Source organism: Gopherus evgoodei, chromosome 7 (genome assembly GCF_007399415.2).
Source record: "Gopherus evgoodei ecotype Sinaloan lineage chromosome 7, rGopEvg1_v1.p, whole genome shotgun sequence".
Classification (NCBI taxonomy): Eukaryota; Metazoa; Chordata; order Testudines; family Testudinidae; genus Gopherus; species Gopherus evgoodei.
In genome coordinates, this window is record NC_044328.1 from 77,700,795 (window position 1) to 77,719,603 (window position 18,809).

Here is an 18,809-nt window from a genome sequence, read left to right on the forward strand (position 1 = left end):
GTCCCCAATCTTTTTGTGACCAGTAGCACATTCATGTTTTCAGAAGTGTGGTAGGCGCCAACAATTTTTCAAGGCTTATTTTGTATTTGTACATTAAATAATACCAAAAAACATCATAGTTAATATTACATAATATATGAATCCAGAAAGAAGCTGGAGAGAAGCCGCGAGGACAGAGAACACCGGTGCCCGCAGCCCCAGAGTACTCTGTCCCCAGCAGGCCCGGGGGCCCGGATTCTCTCTCCTGCTGGGCACTAGGCATGTCCTGCGCCTGCCGGGAACCGAGAACACCTGTGCCTGCAGCCTGCAGCCCGAGCTCTCTGTCCCTGGCAGACACGGGCTGCAGCTTCTCTCCCCTGCGGGGCGCTAGGCAGGCCCCGCACCTGCCGGGAACAGAGAACACTGCACCTGCAGCCTGAGTTCTGTCCCCCACAGGTGCAGGGCCGCGGCTTCTCTCCCCTGCTGGGAACTAGGCGGGCACACATAAATGCCCCGGCAGGCGCATGGTGCCCATGGGCACCACGTTGGGGACCACTGATGTAGATTGTTCTCAGTGGTAGCAGATGACAGAACAAGGAGTAATGGTCTCAAGTTGAAGTGGGGGAGGTTTAGGTTAGATATTAGGAAAAACTTTTTCACTAGGAGGGTGGTGAAGCACTGGAATGGGTTACCTAGGGAGGTGGTGGAATCTCCTTCCTTAGAGGTTTTTAAGGTCAGGCTTGACAAAGCCCTGGCTGGAATGATTTAGTTGGGGATTGGTCCTGCTTTGAGCAGGGGGTTGGACTAGATGACCTCCTGAGGTCCCTTCCAACCCTGATATTCTATGATTCCCCAAAAATCCAATTTATGACAAAGATTACATAGGCCTCCGCCCCAGAGAGAAGTGAGGGGGGCAGAATTGCCCATTTTCTAGAAGAATGGTTTTCTTTAACCACAGAGAAGTTAATCAGGGTGATAGTGAACCAGGGATAGTCCCTCAAACTGTGGGCTCCACCCCATCCATTCTTCATCCAATCACCTAGTTTCAACAACCCTGTAAAAAACAATTTGATCCAGAATGAAATATCTCATCTTCTGGATATTGGCCTGACAGAGACTGTTTCCTCAGAAAAAGGTTTGCTGGGTTGTACTCCATCATATTCATCGTGGAGAAGCACATGGTGGGTATCAGCGCCATTCTCAACCTCAAAAGGCTGAACAAGTGGATGAAGAAAACAATGTTTCTGATGGAGACCCTGGCCTGTACGGTGTCCTCCCTGTCCAGAGGGACTTTTTGACTTCAGTACCTCTTGCAGACACACATCTCCATATCCCCATCTGATCGTGCCTCCGCAGACTTCTGAGGTTCACCTACAGCTGGAAACATTACGAGTACTGAATACTTCTGGTTGGCCTGTCTTTGGCCCCGAGGGTTTTACACAGATAGTGATAATAGGCAGACTCAGGTTGCAGAGAACTCACCCGTACCCTATTCTTGACAACATCCCAATCAGAACTCCAGCAGTGCAGAGGATCACATCTTGGATGTTGAATCTCCTCCAGGTGCACAGCTTCATCATCGGTGCCAAGATAAGTTCTCTGGTCCCATCCAACAGAATAACCACCTGGGAGCAGAAATAGACACCTTGATAGCAAAAGTTTACCCATCATTAGAAAGGTTTCAGAAAATCCAGAAATGTATTATCTTGCTCCAGAGAAGTGGCAGGCCTACCAGAGCACTGTGCTGTGGTAGGACTCATGGTACTGTGCATATGGATCACTCCATGGGCACAATCGCTCATCAGATGTCTTCAGGTCTTCATACTAAAGGTGTGGGACCATTCCCTGGAACACATGAAAGATCAAGTACGGGTTCCAACACAGGTATTTAACTACTTACACTGGTGGTTAGCCCGTGATAAAGCCTGCCCAGGCATGTCCATCTGTCTTCCAGATCCTTTAGTCCTCGCAACCAAGGCCAGCCTGGAGGGCTGGGGCGCTCACTTGATGACCCAAATAGCCCAGGGCCTCTGGAGCTGGGAGAAAAAGGCAAAACCGCATAAACCTCCTAGAGCTGAGAGCTGTCCAGCTAGCTCTGCAAAGGTTCCAGCTCATTCTAAGGGGGAACCATATCTAAGGGTTCAATCCGACAATATGACTATATTTACATATTTCAACAGCCAATGGGGAACAAGGCGTCCAGCAATAAGTGTGGAAGCAATGGAAATAGTGAGGTGGATGGAACAGTTCTGCCTTTTCCTCAGGATGATCCACATCAAAGTGGACCTGAACCACGAAAGGGCAGATGGTCTCACCAGGCGCAGGGTCAACAACTCCAAATGATGCCTGAATCAGGACTCGCCATTCAGATGTTTTGCCTCCCTTCAACTGACCCATGTGTGAATCATACAAATGCAAAGAAGCCAAAATACTTCACAACTGAAGCAGACTCCAGAGCCATGAGCACAGATGCCTGATTGCACACTTGGCCATAGGGCCTACTTGATGTGTTTCCACCTTTTCTGCTACTGAGGAAGGTGATTCAGAAAATAAAATGAGAGCCGGTGATGGCAATTCTTATAACTCCTCATGGGCCAAGGAGACCTTGGTTCTCAGACCTGATAGAGCTGAAACTGGAACTCCCACTCCAGGTTCTGTGGAGACCGGACATCCTTTCAAAGGTCCTGTTCTTCAGCTAGACCCAAAACAGCTTCAGCTAACAGCCTGGCTATTGACAGGCAAACACTAGAAGGTCTTGATCCATCTTCCGGATTAATTAAGACATTGCTTTCATCTAGGAGAGTATCAGTAGTAAAAATATCCTGCTCTCTCTGATCCAGATTCTACAACTGGTACCAAGAACACAATGCAAATCCTAGAAATCCTGGAATTCGAGCCATTCTGGACTTTCTCCAACAAGGCATAGACAGAGACCTTCAGCTGAGTAACATTTCATGTCAGGCATCTGCTCTTAGTATTGTGCTATTTTAGGATCCTTGCCCTCCTTGCAGACCATCCACAGGTAGCCAGATTCCTTCTAGAAGTCTGATTAGCCAGACCAGCAGCTAGGCCAGTCTTCCCAGCATGGGACCTACTGCTAGTTTTGAGGGCCCTGCCAGTCATCCCTTTGAGCTGCTGACTCCAGTGTCGGCCTTTCATTTATCCATTAAGACTTGTTCTTAGTAGCTGTCACGTCTGCTAGGAGGGAATGTCGGAGCTGGCAGCCTTATCCATATGTGAGCCTTACTGGGTGTTCCATGAGGTCAAGGTGGGGCTCGGGACACCAGCATCCTTTCTTGCTAAGGTAAATTCCTCCTTCCACACTTCAAGAGGCTGTGCTTCCTTTGTTCTGTCCAAAACCACAACATCCAACGGCAAAGATGTGGTAGACCTGGAATGTCAGAAGAGCTTTGAAAATCTCTCAAATGTGCAGAATCCACAAGAAGATCAGGCTCCCAATTTGTGTCGTCCTACTCGAAATGCCAGAGAATCAGAGCTTCGAAGTCCTCCATTGCTAGGTGGATCAGACTATGTATTGTGGAACCCTGAATCCTCAGAGGCTCCAGTCCCAGAAGGGATCAAGGTGCACTCCATGAGATCCTTAGCAACCTCATAGGAGAAATAAGCAAGTGCTTTGGAGATTTACGAAGTGGCCACTTGGTCTAAAGCTAACACCTTCATTAAGCTCCACAGGGTGGGCCTTCTGTCTTCTGCAGAGGCTCCTGTGGCAGAATGGTGCTGCAAGCAGTGGCTCAGAAACAGTACAGACTTTTGAGCAAGTTCACAAAAGGCGCTGGAGGGGGTACTTTCCTATCAAACTTCTGTTTCATAACCCTTGCTGCATCTGCTCACTACTTCCCAGACAGCCAGAACTGTGAGAGACATTGGGCTGCAAAATAGAAATAATTTTCTTTCTGCTAGCGCCGTCTTCCACAGTTCTCGCCACCCTGGATGGCTCAGGAGCCAGGGTTGGATACTAAGAATATTTACCATAATGTCATTATCTCTGGAATATTTGTTAATGCTGTTTCAGTTTTACCACTTGGAAATATTCCTCTGGCAGCAAGCGGGAGCAGAGCGGCCATGGCCACAGTGTGCTGATCCAGCTCCGAGAGCTGCAGTGAGAGGAGATGCTGCTAGCTAGCAGAAAGAAAATAATCTTTGAGGAATTTTCCCTGTCTCCTTTGGAAATGGCATGGCTGGCTCAGGTCCCCCAAGCACTGTGTGCCTCCAGGGTCTCTTGTCTTGTCAGGGTTGCCCAGCCTCCCATCACACAGCTTGGGTGCCCCCTTCCCCTATCATCCCTTCATTGCCCTAGGCCTTTACACTGGAGCCTCTCCCAGGAACCAGCATCTGCCCCCTCGCATCCCTGCTGGCCTAGGCCTGTTGCCATCTTGGTCCTCCCTAGCTCCCCCTAGCCCAACCTACTTGCTTGTATGCCACCTTCAGGTGCTCTGACCCTCAGTGCCCTCTCCAAACCCCAGTCAGTGCTGCTTGCCCACCAGCAGCTTCCAGGCAGGCTCTAATGCATGCACACAGCTTCTGGTAGAGAGCAGGTGCCCATCTCTCTGGCCTTGCCCTGCAGGGAGGAAGAGGCATAACCAGCGCTCTGCTTGTCTCCTATGCTGCCGGGATCCTGGACACCCCCTCCGGCTCATCCTGTGCCCACCTGTGGGGACACTGCAGCTCACACTGTCCTGTCCAGCTAATAAGGCTGCAGTTTACCATTCCTGGGCAGCCCCCAGCCAGTGGGGTGTCCTGGCATGAAGTCAGCCACAGAGCTGTGCTGTGTGCCCCACAAGTACCCACCCTCCCCTCTGGGGCCAGCCCTGGTGCTCTCTTCCCTTTCACTTTAGCTCTTCTCTCCACAGACACAGACTACATCAGCCTGGAGGAGCTGGCCAAGGTGGAGCAGATGCTGAGCCACCTGAGTGAAGAGTCAAAGCAGGCAGCTGCCTCCATACTGGTGAGTCCCTGCCTGGTATGCACCCAGGCCATGCCCAGCCCAGAAACCAGCAGCCTTGCAGGGGAGGGAAGCTGTGCCCTTCCTGGGGTGGAGGTGGGGAAACCCGTCATGCCAGCTGAGATGGTGATGTGGCAGGGTTCAGCCTGGGCAGCCTTGGGGCTGGCTTCACATATGCTGCCTGGCTTGGCCACACACTGCACAGCTCAGCCAGCTGTGTACCCAGCACTCTGCTGAATGCTACATGCACCCACTTCTCTGTGCCTGGCAGCTGGAACCACTGGGAGCTGGATACACAGAGTCGGGGGCTGCTGCCCTACTGGCACAGTGGGCATGTTACATGGCACAGTGGGCATGCACAGTGGGCATGTTAGGGTGACAGCTGGCTGGGAAAACTCCCTGGGGCAGAGGCTTGCTTGGCCAAACCTGGGGTATGAGATGTGATTGGGAGTCCCCAGGTAGTCTGAGTCTCTCCAGCATTAAATCCCTGCCATGCTGGGCGAGACTGCACAAGGCTGTGTCCCACTGCCCTGGCCCAGGGGTACTGCACAAGCCACAAGCCTGAGCAACCCAGGGGCAGCTGCCAGCCTGGGCTACAAGGGACAGGAGGGCCGGGCTCAGGCTGCTTGGTGCAGCACCCCCAGTGCTGCTGTCTGGCAGGAAGCAGCCAAATGGCAACAAATTTGTGTGGATGCCTTCAGCTGCTAATCGAGGCCGGGTGATTGTCTTTGCAGCCCACCAGTGAGGAGGACCTGTGTCCCATCTGCTACGCACACCCTATCTCAGCCATCTTCAGGCCATGCTCCCACAAGTCTTGCAAGTGAGTAACTGCAGTGGCTCTCTGCCCCTTCACTCCCTGCTGGGGGCCAGGAACAAGGAAGTCTGCTCAGTCCCACAGGCTAGGAGCCAGGGAGAGCTCTGCTTCTCTGCTCCCCTTGAACCCCTACACTGGTAAAGACTGTGTCTGGAACCCAAGGACCTGGCTCACGCTCCATGGAAGCTCTTGGACCTTTTTGCATGTGCTGAGAGGGGCTCCCCTGGGGAGAGGGCCAGGCCCCATCCCTCACCACACTGGGGCTCCAGGCCTCGCTGCAGGGTGACAGCAGGGGCAAGCGTGGGCTCTACTGCTCAAGGGAAGCACTTCGCCTAAGTGCAAGGCTGGGCACAGCTCCCTCATGGTACAAGCTTTGTCTTTTCAGAGCCTGCATCAACCAGCACCTGATGAACAACAAGGACTGCTTCTTCTGCAAGGCTACCATCACAGGCGTGGATGACTTCACCAAGCCAGCCAGCTCCTAGCAGGGGGTTGACCCTGCAGGCTCCTGAGGCTCCTTTCCCTCAGCCTCCAGTAGGGGGTAGCCCAGCTCTGGTTAGTTGTGGGCTCTTCCACAGCCCAGCCCGCTTGCTCAGAAGGGTGAAGGACACCAGCAGATGGTGGAGGTGCTGCTCTTGCCCTGTCTGAGCCAAGGCTGGGCTCAGCCTGTTCAGAAGGTGTGGGGAGGCCTGAGCAGTAAGGGCTGAAGGGCAGTGCCTTTCCCTCATGAGGCTAATGCCAGCATGTATCTACTGGAGTCTCAGCAACGGCCTGCAGGAGCCTGGTTGACCCCAGGGCCTGCCCTGCTGCTGTTGCCATTTGCTATGGAGCATTTGTTCATGTGGTGAGCCTTTCTGTGCTGTGTTAGGCCACTGCCAGCTTCCCTTCACTGGGGGTGGGGCACGCTTTGACGCAAGCTCTGGGTACCGGGCAGCCAGATGGGGGAGAGCTACTGCTTCTGTGCTAAGCTAGACCGAGAGCAGAGGCTGTTCACAGCTGGCTTGGTCTAGGCCTGGGCCCTTGTGGCTGAGTTCTCTGCTAAGCTGTAATTGGCTGGGACCTGGCAGCCTGCAGTCCCCCAGCTGTAGCCTGGTGGGGGAGAAGTATGGGGCACCTCACCCTGCAGCAGCAGGAGAATGTGTAGCTGGCAATGGGGGTGGGTGTCCCTGCTGGTTGGTGCAGAATCCTTGGCCTAGATCTCTCAGCTAAGGGAGAGGCTAATGCTTGAGCTCTGCTGCAGGTGGGGTGGGACTAATAGTAGCATGTGATTTGTGACCAGCCCTGTGGGATGCTCTGTGCTGTGCATTGGGTGCTGTGTTACCTGCCCCAGCTGGGGTCAGTTCTCTGCACGAGAGCATTAAATTATTCTTCCTTATGCGGTGGCATCTTGTGTGTGCGGCAGATGACAATGCAAGGCCAGTGGATCTAAGAGCACCTGTGCCAGGGGAGCTGCCTCGGGGGGGATAGAGACACACAGGAGTGGTAATGCGGGGGAGAGGCCACAGGACCAGCCACAGCAAGAAGGTAACATGAGGCCATTCAGTGCTTTTAGACAATGTAATTGTATTGGGTGAGGCCCTGTAGGCGTGGCCCTTAGTGGCACACCAGGCTCCTACCAGCACCCAGGACAGGCATGTTGCAGCTGTGGCCCCTTGCTTTCTGCTGCTCTAGCATGGAGGCATGCCCCCCTAAGACCCTCCCAACAGCAGCCTCCTCAGAGCCCAGCAGCCCATGAGGGCCTAGTACTGCTCCCTGCTGTGAATCTCTCCCAGGCACCCTGGCAGAGATGCTGTGCCAGCAAAGCCAGTTCCTATGTTCCCCCTCCCCCCTAAAATGCAGGGCTCTGCTCCAGGCAACAACATGTTAACAGTTCAGTCGCAGGGAAGCTGGCTTAGCCCAGCCCAGCCCAGCCCAGCCCAGCCCAGCCACTACATGATGATGCGAGGCTCTGGCACCGACTCTGCGATGGACTTGTGTGGCAGCACGTTGGCCCCGTTGAGATAGAGCTCATCATTGACGATGACATCCTCGCCCAGCACTGTCACGTTCTCCATCCGCACCTAACCGAGACAGGCCACCTGTCAGCCAAGCCCCACCACATGCTCCCTGCATCAGAGGCAGCATGTCTTCCACAGCCTGGGTATGTGGGTGGACTTGCGCGGTGCTTCAGCCACCCACCTCAGAGCTGCCTCTCCCGGCTCCTGCTTGGGCCTCTCCCGGCTCCAACAAGCTAGGGCCATAGGCTGGAGTAGCGATGGGACCCACCACCACCACTGCAGCCAGGCACAACAGCAGCTCCCTATTGTCAGGGCTAGGAGCAGCTTGGCCCTTCCCATACCTGCTCCCAGAGGAAGGATGAACTGGGATCTGTTCTCTCTAACTCCAGCCTGCCCTAAAGCCAGATTCTCCACCCCAGAGGTGGGGGCGAGGCTACAAACTCCAGCTGCCACATCTGTTCTTGTACAGGAAAGGACTGTGTCCTGGGCCTTGCTGCCACTGTGTGCCCTAGCAGCCCCAAGCCAGCCAAGCATGGTCCCCTCCAATGGCCCTCAAAAGAAAATTGGTCGCAGCCATGTGTAGAGTCAACTACCCATTAAGCATCTGTGATAGACACAGCCAGCCTCCTGGCTGCTAGGCCCTGCTGAAGGCATGTGCCAGCCTACCAGGTAACTCACCCACTGGCCAACAGATGACAGCCAGCCAACAATGCAGGACTCTAGCCAGGAGTGGGAGCGGATACGGGAGCCTTTCAGGATGGTGCAGCGCTTGATCCGTACCCCATCCTCCACCACCACCCCAGCCCCAATGGTGACATTGGGGCCAATTGTGCAGTTCTCACCGATCTGAGCACTTGGGTCCTGGAAAGGAAGAGCGAGGTGGGTGTGGGCCCACACTACAGGTACAGCTGCCTGCCCTGGCACCAATCCCCACTGCTCCAGCCCTCATGGTGCTAGGGGTGTCTTGCCAGGGCTGGCATGTATGCTTCAGATGCAGGCTGGAGGAGCTGCCCTCTGAGAACAGAGCAGATGACTAGGCAAGGAGAGCCATGGACCCAAGTCCTGGCTGATTCCCTATCAGCATAGGGGACCCTCACCCAGCAGCAGGGAGCTCCCTGGTTCAAGGCAGCCCTGTGCTAGGAGATACCAGCCCAAAGGAATCTCATTCCCAGCCTGCTCTGCTGGAGGAGGCCCCATAGCTCTCCTACAGAGATAAGAGCCTGCCAGCACCGCCGCAAATGCTGTACCTGCCAATACTTAGGCACAGATGCCAGACCTGATAGCCCAGCAAGGGCCTGCTCCTCAGGTCAGTTGCTGAGCTCACTGTAACCCCCACTGTTGCAGGCAGGCAAGAGAGAGAGGGGAGTTTCCACCCCAGGCTCCCCCCTTCCCAGTACCCAATCCCAGGGTCATCCTGTCCCTACATAACCATGCCTTGGCACGGAGTCCTGCATGAGAGGGGGTAGCTACCTCTAAGGGAAGTGCTGTTACAGATACTTTCAATAGCCTGTGCCCTCAGAAGGGGCCAGCCCACCTTGCTCAGCCCATGCAGACTGTTTGGGGGGAGCTGCAGGGCTCAACCATACTCAGAGGCCGCCTCAGGACCCCAACGACAGCACAGCTCTAGGGCTACTCTCTATGCCAATCCCTCAACTTTCTGGCACCTGCTCAGCCAGCGAGACTGCAGGTTTTTTAGCACTCCACAGAGCTCTGCCTGACCCTTGGGATGAGTATGGAGTATACTTGCTATGGGCCTGTTTGAACTGTATTGTATGGGCTGGTTGGGTACCATGTGCTGAGGTTAGCTGAGAGCTTCGATCCCTAAGTCCTGAACCCTTAACCAGAGGGCAGAGCTACTTGGGTGGACAAGGGTTGAAAAGCCAGCTCCAGAGCAATGAGGGGAGGTTAGAGAGTGAGCAAGAGAGCCAGATATACTTTCTGTTCCCTAAAGTTAGGCCAAGGAAGACTCCCCTCTCCCACCACAGGCTCCAAGAGTACAAATACTGCAGGCAAGAGTACAAGTCCAGCAGCAGAGCGGAGGCTCTCCAGTTTATTGCACTGAGTGCAGGATGGATGATTACCTGCCTCATGGGCACATGGCTGCAAGCAGCTCCTGGCCCTCAGAGACTGGAGTGGCTGAACCAATGGAGCTAAGGGAGATAGAACAGTACAATATCAAGCCTTCTGGGACACAGCAGAGCTGGCCCATCCTTGGTCTGACAGCCTCTGGGCTTCTGAGGATGAAGGTCTCAGAGAAAGAGACAATTAAGCTGGAGCGGAAGGCAATAAACCCTTACTTGAGACCCTCATCTCACACCAAGGACACCCTTCCAGCGGAAGGGACTCCACTAATTAGGAAGAGACAGGTAATAGTAATGGGGGATTCAATTATTAGAACAACAGCTTGGTTTGTGAGAAGCGCATGGTGAATTACCTGCTAGGTGCAAAGGTTGCAGCTCTCAAGACATCTAGACAGATGTATATGCAGTGCTTAGGAGGGGCTTGGGGTCATGCTACATGTAGATACCAGTGACATAGGGCAAGGCAGATGAGGTCCTGGAGGCCAAATGTAGGCTGCTAGGTAAGAGGCTAGAATCCAGGAAAAGGGAAGTGCTCTGTTACACTGAAATGCTTCCAATTCCATGTGCAGGGCCAGACAGGCAGAACTGCAGGGTCTCATTGGATGAGACAATGGTGCTAGGAAGAGGGGCTTAGGTTTATTAGGGAAAGAAGGAGTCAATACTCGAAGGAGGGGCTCCACCTAACCCAAACAGAACCAGATTGCGGGCATGTCAAATCAGAAAGGTTGCAAAGGAGTTTTTAATCTAAGGGCTGAGGGAAAGCTGACATAGTTTGGGCAGACACATCCCTTAGAGGAGGATCTCTCTCTGTCCTAGTAAAGAGGCGAGGACAAAGGTTGATTAAGTGCAAGTAGGAACTGAAGAGAAACAGTCAAATGAAAGAGTCCCATTCAATTATATCACAAAGGCAGACAACCAAATATCGACCAGTTTTATATGCGCTTGTATACAAATGCAAGAAGTCTAAATACTAAGATGGGAGAACTTGAGTGTCTAGTGTTAAATGATGATAATGGGACACGGTAATACCAGGATCCTATATATGTTGTAATGATAGAGCAGGTCGTGTTAGTGCAGGAGTGTAAAAGAAAACAGAGTGAAACTTGTAAAAATCTTAAATTAATCAAACAGCACCAGAATTGCTGTGGATAGAAATTGCATGTCTGAATAATAAGAGTATAGCAGCGGGAATATACCACCTGACTAGGACAGTGATTATGAAATGCTGATAGAGATTAGAAGTGAATATAGCTGAACTGCTTCCTGAGAGTGTCCATAATGTAATTAAATTTAACATGGGGGGCGGGAGAGAGGATATCAAAAGAACTCATCATAGTAGCATTTAACTTCAAAAAAGGGAATTACACAAAAATGAGAGAGCTAATTAAACAGAAATTAAAACTAATAGTTTCAGTAGTAAAATGCCTACAAACTGCATGAAAACACTTTAAAACACCATATTAGAGGCTTAAATGTATACCACAAAAAAAATACAGTAACTCCTCACTTAAAGTCATCTCGGTTAACATTGTTTCCTTGCTGATCAATTAGGGAACATGCTTGTTTAAAGTTGCACAATAGTCCCTTATAATGTTGTTTGGAAGCCGCCTGCTTTGTCCACTGCTTGCAAAAAGAGCAGCCCATTGGAGCTAGCTGGTGGGGGCTTGGAACCAGGGTGGACTAGCAGCCCCCCATCAGCTCCCCTCTCCCCTAAGTTTCCTGTGCAGCAGCCGCCCAGCAGGCTACCAATTGTCAGCAGTTCCTCCCCCCACTGCCATGTGATGCTCCTGCCTTCGAGCTGCTCCTGGGAGCCTCCTGCTTGTTGTGCGGGGAGGGGGAGAGGGGGGAGTGAGGCTAATGGCAGCAGTGGGTTCCCCTCCCCTCTGCTCCTACCCCCTGCTTACCCCTTCTCCATATAGAGCAGGATGGAGAGAGCTTGCTGGCCGCAGCTGCTGTCTCAACTTGCTGATATACTTAAAAAGGAAATGTACTTAGAGTGGGGTCAGCATACTTAAAGGGGCAATGCACATCGCTCTCTCCCACACACAGGGTATGTGTCTGTCTGCCATGCTGTCTCCCCTCCTTCCATCTGTGGTGCCTTGTAGAGTGTGAGGCTACATTAACAACAATGTGTTAACCCTTGAGGGCTCAGCTGAGTGCTGGTTCATCATTTAGCAGCAAGGCATTCCCTGGAAAATATCCCACCCTCTTCTACCCTCTGACTTCACCACCTCAACAATCATCATTGCTGTGTATAGTATTAATTTGTTTAAAACTTATACTGTGTGTATATATATAGATAGATAGGTTCCAGGGAAATTTTTTTCACCAGACAAAAAACTAACCCCCCTTATTTACATTAATTCTTATGAGGAAATTGGATTCACTTAAAGTTGCATTTTTCAGGAACATAACTACAACATTAAGCAAGGAGTTACTGTAGTAAGAGGAACAAAAAATTACTACATGGCTAACCAACAGAGTAAAAGGCATGCTTTATAAATTAGAAGTCAAATCCTACTGAGGAAAATAGGAGCCTAAACTCTGGCAAGTGAAGTGTAAAATAACTAACATAAGAACAGCCATATTGAATTGGACCAACAGTTCATTTAACTCAGCATCCTGTCTGCAAACAGTGGCCAATGCCAGGTGTTTAAGAAGGAATGAATGAATGAGACAGCTGAGAAAAGAATTTGAAGAGTAATTAGCAAAAGAGAAAAACTGCCAGTAAAAACATCCTTTAAGTCCATCAGAAGCAGGAAGCCTTTCAAACAATCAGTGGGGCCACTAGGCCATCAAGGTGCCAAAGGAGCACTTGGACTTTCAGAAAACCTTTGACAAGGTCCCTCACCAAAGGCTGTTCAGCAAAATAAGCTATCATGGGATAAGAGGGAAGGCCCTCATGGATCAATAATTAGTTAACAGGAAATAGAGTATGAATTAATGTGTTTTCACAGTGGGCAGAGGTAAATAGCAGGATCCCTGAAAATCTGTACTGGGACCAGTGCTGTTCAATATATTTGTAAATGATCTGGAAAAGGGGTAAATGGTGAGATGGCAAAGTTTGTAGATGATGCAAAATTATTTAAGATTGCTTTGTACTTAACTGACTGGGAAGCGTTACAAAGTGATCTCCTACAACTGGGTGACTGGGCAACAAAATGGCAGATGAAATTAAATGTTGATGGCCATATTTGGGGTCGGGAAGGAATTTTCCTCCAGGGCAGATTGGCAGAGGCCCTGGAGGTTTTTCGCCTTCCTCTGATGCATGGGGCATGGGTCACTTGCTGGAGGATTCTCTGCAGCTTGAGGTCTTCAAACCATGATTTGAGGACTTCAATAACTCAGACATAGGTTAGGGATTTGTTACAAGAGTGAGTGGGTGAGATTCTGTGGCCTGCATTGTGCAGGAGGTCAGACTAGATGATCACAATGGTCCCTCTGACCCTAAAGTCTATGAGTCTAAATGCAAAGTAATGCACATTGGAAAACAATCCCAACTATACATACAAAATAATGGGGTCTAAGTTAGCTGTTCCCACTCAAGAAAGAGATGTTGGAGTAACTGTGGGTAGTTCTCTGAAAACATCCACTCAATGTGCACTGGCAGTCAAGAAAGTGAACAGAATGTTGGGAATCATTAGGAAAGGGAGAGATAATGACAAATATATGCCACTATATGAAGCCATGGTACGCCCACACTTCGAACAGTGTGTGTATTCTGGTTGCCCCATCTCATAAAAGATATATTAGAATTGGAAAAGGTTCAGAGAAGGGCAACAAAAATTATTAGGGGTATGGAACAGCTTCCATAGGAGGAAAGTTTAAAAAGACTGGGACTGATCAGCTTGCAAAAGAGACCTCCAAGGGATGATATGATGGAGATTTATAAAATCATGGCTAGTGTGGAATAGGTGAATATGGAAGTATTATTTACCTCTTCACATAACACAAGAACCAGGGGTCACCCAATGAAATGAATAGACAGCAGGTTTAAAACAAACAAACATTCTTCACACAATGCACAGTCAACCTGGGGAACTCATTCAAAATATAACTGAGTCCCAAAAAAGAATGAGATCAGTTCTTGGAGGATCTGTCCATCAGTGGCTATCAGCCAAGATGGTCAATGATGCAACCCAAGCACCAGGTGCCCCTAGCCTCCAACTGCCAGAAGCTGGGACTGGACAACGGGATGGATCATTTGATAATGGCCCTTTTCTGCTCACCCCCTCTTTAGCACCTGGCATTGGCCGTTGTCGGAAAACAGGACAGTGGAGTAGCTGGACTTTTGGTCTGATCCAGTGTGGCCATTCTTATGTTCTTTTCTTTTCACTCCCTCCCGGTGGGCTGGGCCCCAGGCACTGCCCAAGGGAGAGAATTACAGCCAGCTCCTTTCCTTGGGCTGGAAAGCATGAGCCTAGATGGCCCCTTGGCCAGGACTAGCCCAGGTTGTTGTCAGAACAGCAAGACCCCTGTCTCAGCTTCCTCAGACAGGGCCCAGGCAGCCCAAACTCCCTGTCTGGGAGGGTCCAGGCCCAATGGGATGAGGGACCTGGCTGGGCTGGCCATAGCAGGCCTGCTGGGGTCCCACATGGGCTGCACAGGTTGGAGGCCAGTGCTAGTTAGTGTTCTGGGTCTGAATTTCCTAGCAGACAGCAGCAGAGCTCAGCAAGCCAAAGCCCATGGCCTGCTACAGAGCCCTACCATCGGGAGCCACACGAGCCGGCTCAGCTCCCAGGGAACAGGGCGAGGCCAGCAGCAGGGTGACCAGAGTACTGCAAGCCCACCACGAGGTGTCACACTGGGGGTGCATCTACACCCAATCGTGTCAGGATAGAAGCAGCACCCCAAGCACACCGCTGGGTGGAGGAGCACAGGCACTCACCACCAGCACGTTCCCCACGAAGCCAGGGCCCGCGTGCAGCCTCTCTGGGTGCTGGACCCTCAGCGACTGCAGGAACATGCACATGCCTGTCAGAAAGTCCTTGGGCTGCCCAATGTCCATCCAGAAACCTGTAGGGACAGAGCAGCACTCACAGTCTACAGGGAGGGCAACAGGAACATGCCAAACCCCCACAATAAGCACAGGAGATTCCCCCCATCCTCCTGTGATGGCCCAGAGAAGGCAGCTCATATACCCACTTGATGCCACTGGCGCAAGAGGCACACAGATGTTGGCCAGAGGGGTTCCTTTGTGCTGGGGCGGGGGGGGGAGGGGGAAATGGATGTCTCCTTTACTCCAGGGCTGGGAAGGGGTCTCAGTGGGGTCCCTTACCCTGCAGCTCCATGGCATACAACTCCGCATCCTGAGCCATCACCGGGAAGATCTCCTTCTCTATGGAGGTGGGCCGCAGCTACAGACAGACACACAGGGCCCAGTCAGGGGCATCTCCAGTCTCGTGCTCCTGTTTACCCAGAGTGCACAGCCTCCCAGTTCCCACAATGCCCTGCAAGCACATGGCTGTTAAATCTACATGCAGCCTAGAGATTCCAGATGGTCATAAGTGCTCCTGGATGGGCCTGGTCTCTGCCTTCATCCTCCTTGGCTCCAACTGATCTGGCTCAGTGCTCCAATCGCTGGGAATCCCTCCCCTTCTACAGCCTCCTCTGTCTCCTGGAAAACCCCGAGCCCAACACATAGACTCCACCTGCCCTCTGCTACACATGCACACAAACCTGGGGAGGGAGGGAGGGGGTACAGACCAGGAGACATGCCTCCCTCCCTTCCACTCCCAGCCATCACTCTTCCTGCTGAATGCTGGGCCCACATCTGGCCAGCTCCCTACCTGGATCCGGTGCAGGAGGCTGGGGTTGAAGATGTACATGCCGGCATTTATCTTATTTGAGACAAACACCTGGGGTTTCTCCACGAAGCGGTGGATGCGTCCTGTTTCGGCTTCGCACACCACCACCCCGTACTTGGAGGGCTCCTCCACCTTTGTCACCTGCAAGGCAAAGTCACTGCAAGGCACCTCCCTGCGGAATGACTGAGGGAAGAGCAAGTGGGCTCTGCCAGGCCAGTCATTACATTGGCTAGGAAAGGGGCCAGGGCTGTTGTCCCTTTTTACAGACAGGGAAACTGAGGCATGGGGAAAGGACTTGGCCAGGATTGCACAGCCAGTAGTACAATTTCTACCAGCTGTACTTTTTTTTTTTGGGGGGGGGGGGGGAGGAAAGAGAGGCAGGGGCAGGTTTGTATAATTTTTGGTGGTGCCCAGAAAGAGGCCAAGTCCGCCCCCCCTGCCCCACCCACCTGCCTAAGGCTTTGTGGGAGTTTGGGTGCAGGAGAGGGTTTGGGATGCAGGTTCTAGGAAGAAGCTTGGGTGCGGGAGGAGTGCGGGCCCCAGGATAGAGTTTGGCTGCTGGGGGCAGGCTTTGGGCTGGGGGAGGAGGCCGGGGTGCAGAAGGGGGTGAAGGAGGAGGTTTGGGTGCTGCACGCAGCTCCAGGCTGGGAGAGAAGGTTGGGGTGCGGGGCTGGGCCAGGGATGAGGAGTTTGGGATGCAGTAGGCAAGAAGCTCCAGGGTTAGGGTAGGAGACCAGAGAGAACTTCTCCCAGCCCTCTCCCCGCCAGCAGCAGTGAGCTCCGGGGGAGGGGGACCCCCTTCCCAGCTCAGTACTCACCCAGCTCAGGCCCACACTCACCCAAGCTCCCCCAGGCTGCTGCTCAGGAGATCCAGCCAGGATAAGCCCCCCCCCCAGGTCAACTTGGAGTTGCCTGCCAGAAGGGAGGAGGGAGGCTGTCATGTGATTCCTCCCTTCCTCCGGCACAGCAGCCACCTCAGCCTGCCCCTGCGCCACTCCCTTGTAGCAGCCGGCTGCAGCAGCGGCTGGCGAGGAAGCGCAGCACGGAGCAGCAGAGCAGCTGCCCACTGCCCAGGGCAGGCAGGGACGCTCGGCAAGGTGCACGGGGGCATCAGGCGGGCAGGGGTGGGGGAGAGAGCTAGCCCCAAACACTAGTGGAGCCAGGCCCCCCATACAACTCGTCACCCCTAGAGATGGGTCATAAAGGCAGCAGCAGGGCTGTGCTTCATGCCCGGGGGGCTGATAAGGTGATCAGTCCCCCGACAACGAAGCGTTGTCCCTGCCAGTGGCACCAGCCTCTTCGCAGGGGGGAACTGAGGTGGGCCTTAGCCCTTCACATTTCACCAAGAAGCCCTGCCTCCTGCTCCTCCTGTTTCTTCTGAGGCCCCGACCCCTGGCTAGGCCAGAAGCATGGCCATGGTAATAGCTGCCCAGAGAGCCTAGGCAACTGTGGGGTACCCCAGACCCTCCATCTAGTCTGGGTGGCACACCTCTAGGGGCAGGAACACAGGCTGGGGGCTGCTCTTGGGCACCCTGGCCCCCCCACCCAGGGCAGGTGGAGGGTCCTGGGATCCCCACAGCAGCCTGGGCTGCTCTTATCCTGGCCCGGCTCCAGCTTCAAGCCATGCCAGGGAGTGCAGTCAGAGGGCATTGCCCTCCATTTTTACACAGGATCCAGCACTCCTGGCTGTGCCCCTAAAAGCCCAGGAACAAGTGCAGCATGATACACCAAGTCAGCAGGGGGTGGCAGGAGCCAGTCCTGTGCTGATCCACCGGATCCAGCCCTGGGCACTCACCACGATGGATCCCTCCTTGCCATGGTGCTTGTGGAAGCGCACCAGGTCTGTGAAGGGGAAGTCGCAGATCACGTCGCTATTTAGGACGAAGAAAGGCTCCGAGCTTTCAGTCAGCAGCTCCCGGGCCAGCGCCAGTGGCCCCGCTGTGGAGGGAACACGGCTCAGAGAGAGCTGGTGGGGGGCAAGGCCACCCACTGCTCCCCAAGATGGATACAACAGCTGCCAGCAAGCTCTTGCTCTACGCTGTGCTGAGCCAGCCACTTAGCTTCAGTTGTATGCAAACAGGGGTAGCGTTGGAATGACAAGCCTCACTCCGGCCCTGTAAACTGCACGACCAGGTAGTTGGGCCCCTTGGCCGACCCTGCAGGGGCCCCATTGAGCATGTGGGATGGGCACAGACTCACCTGTGCCCAGTGGCTCCTTCTCATGGGACAGGGAGATGCGAATGCCCAGCTGAGAAAGGTAACAGAATCCAAGGTCAGGAAGATGCACTGCACCAATGGCCATTCGCTGCCCCCAACGCCACGCTACTCTGCCCAACCCCCTGCCCCTCTCACATGGCCCCCTTGTCCCGCCACATAACCACGCCCCTCCCCTACCCAACCCCTCTTCCAGTCCCGCCCCCCCATAGCCCCCACCCCGCGCTGTGAGCCGGTGGTTCCCTGCGCCCCTGGACTCACCCGCTGCTCCTGCGTCCGCATCGCCCCCTCCAGCACCTCCGACATGTAACTGACAGCCAGGATCACGTGATCGACGCCCGCCTGCCGGGGAAGGGGAAAGCGCGTGAGCGGCGGGGGCCTGGGAGCCGCCGGGACGGGTTTCGGGGCCCGGGCCCGGCCCTACCTGGCGCAGAGCCTCCAGCTGGTGCAGCAGGATGGGCTTGTTGCAGAACTCCACGAGCGGCTTCGGGGTGCTGAGCGTCAGCGGCCGCAGCCGGGTGCCGTAGCCGCCCACCAGGATCAGCGCCTTCATCGCCCTGTGCGGGGAGGGAGCCGCCACGTCAGACTGGCGCGCGAGGGGGCAGGGCCCACTCCGCCCCCTTGCCGGGTCCCGCCCCCTGTCCGACCGTCACCCTAGCCCAGCCCCCGCTCATTCACCGGCCTCATCAGCTGTCCGGCTCCGCCGCGCCCCTCAGGCGGGGGAAGCCCAGGCCGGGCCGAGAACCAATCCGAGCTGCAGACGTGTCTCTCCACCCTGTCGACCAATCACGCAGCACGCAACGGCAGTGCCATAGTAGCCGCAGACGTCACAGCAGCGACTCTCGCGTGCAGGGCGACGGTCTGGCGCAGGAACACTGATGTCTCAGGAGCCGTGGCAAATCGCGGCTTTCGCGTCGTGGTGGCGGCTGGTTCTGTCAGAGCGGTGTCCCGAGC

The 18,809-nt window shown here is 53.8% G+C and overlaps 2 protein-coding genes across 6 annotated transcripts in view; one reads left to right on the top strand and one right to left on the bottom strand.

Annotated features, from left to right (window-relative positions):
- RNF123 (ring finger protein 123) overlaps window positions 1-7,131 on the top strand; it is a 138,996-nt gene extending 131,865 nt beyond the window's left edge. For 4 of the 5 annotated variants that reach the window (XM_030570618.1, XM_030570621.1, XM_030570620.1 and 1 more), the window contains 3 exons: window positions 4,851-4,945; window positions 5,677-5,762; window positions 6,142-7,131. In XM_030570618.1, the coding sequence (XP_030426478.1) occupies window positions 4,851-4,945; window positions 5,677-5,762; window positions 6,142-6,241 (281 nt within the window). In that variant the 3' untranslated portion in view covers window positions 6,242-7,131. Of the gene's footprint in view, window positions 1-4,850; window positions 4,946-5,676; window positions 5,763-6,141 lie in introns of those variants that run through there. The other variant, XM_030570622.1, reaches the window with a different exon arrangement.
- Window positions 7,132-7,299: 168 nt separating this feature from the next.
- Window positions 7,300-18,600, bottom strand: GMPPB (GDP-mannose pyrophosphorylase B). The gene is made up of 9 exons (XM_030570626.1): window positions 18,280-18,600; window positions 18,117-18,197; window positions 17,841-17,889; window positions 17,437-17,579; window positions 15,624-15,782; window positions 15,113-15,191; window positions 14,723-14,850; window positions 8,432-8,614; window positions 7,300-7,816 (listed from the first exon to the last, which is right to left on the bottom strand). The coding sequence occupies exons 1-9, from the start codon at window positions 18,406-18,408 to the stop codon at window positions 7,685-7,687; spliced, it is 1,083 nt and encodes a 360-aa protein (XP_030426486.1). The 5' UTR covers window positions 18,409-18,600; the 3' UTR covers window positions 7,300-7,684.
- Between the last annotated feature and the right edge of the window lie 209 nt (window positions 18,601-18,809).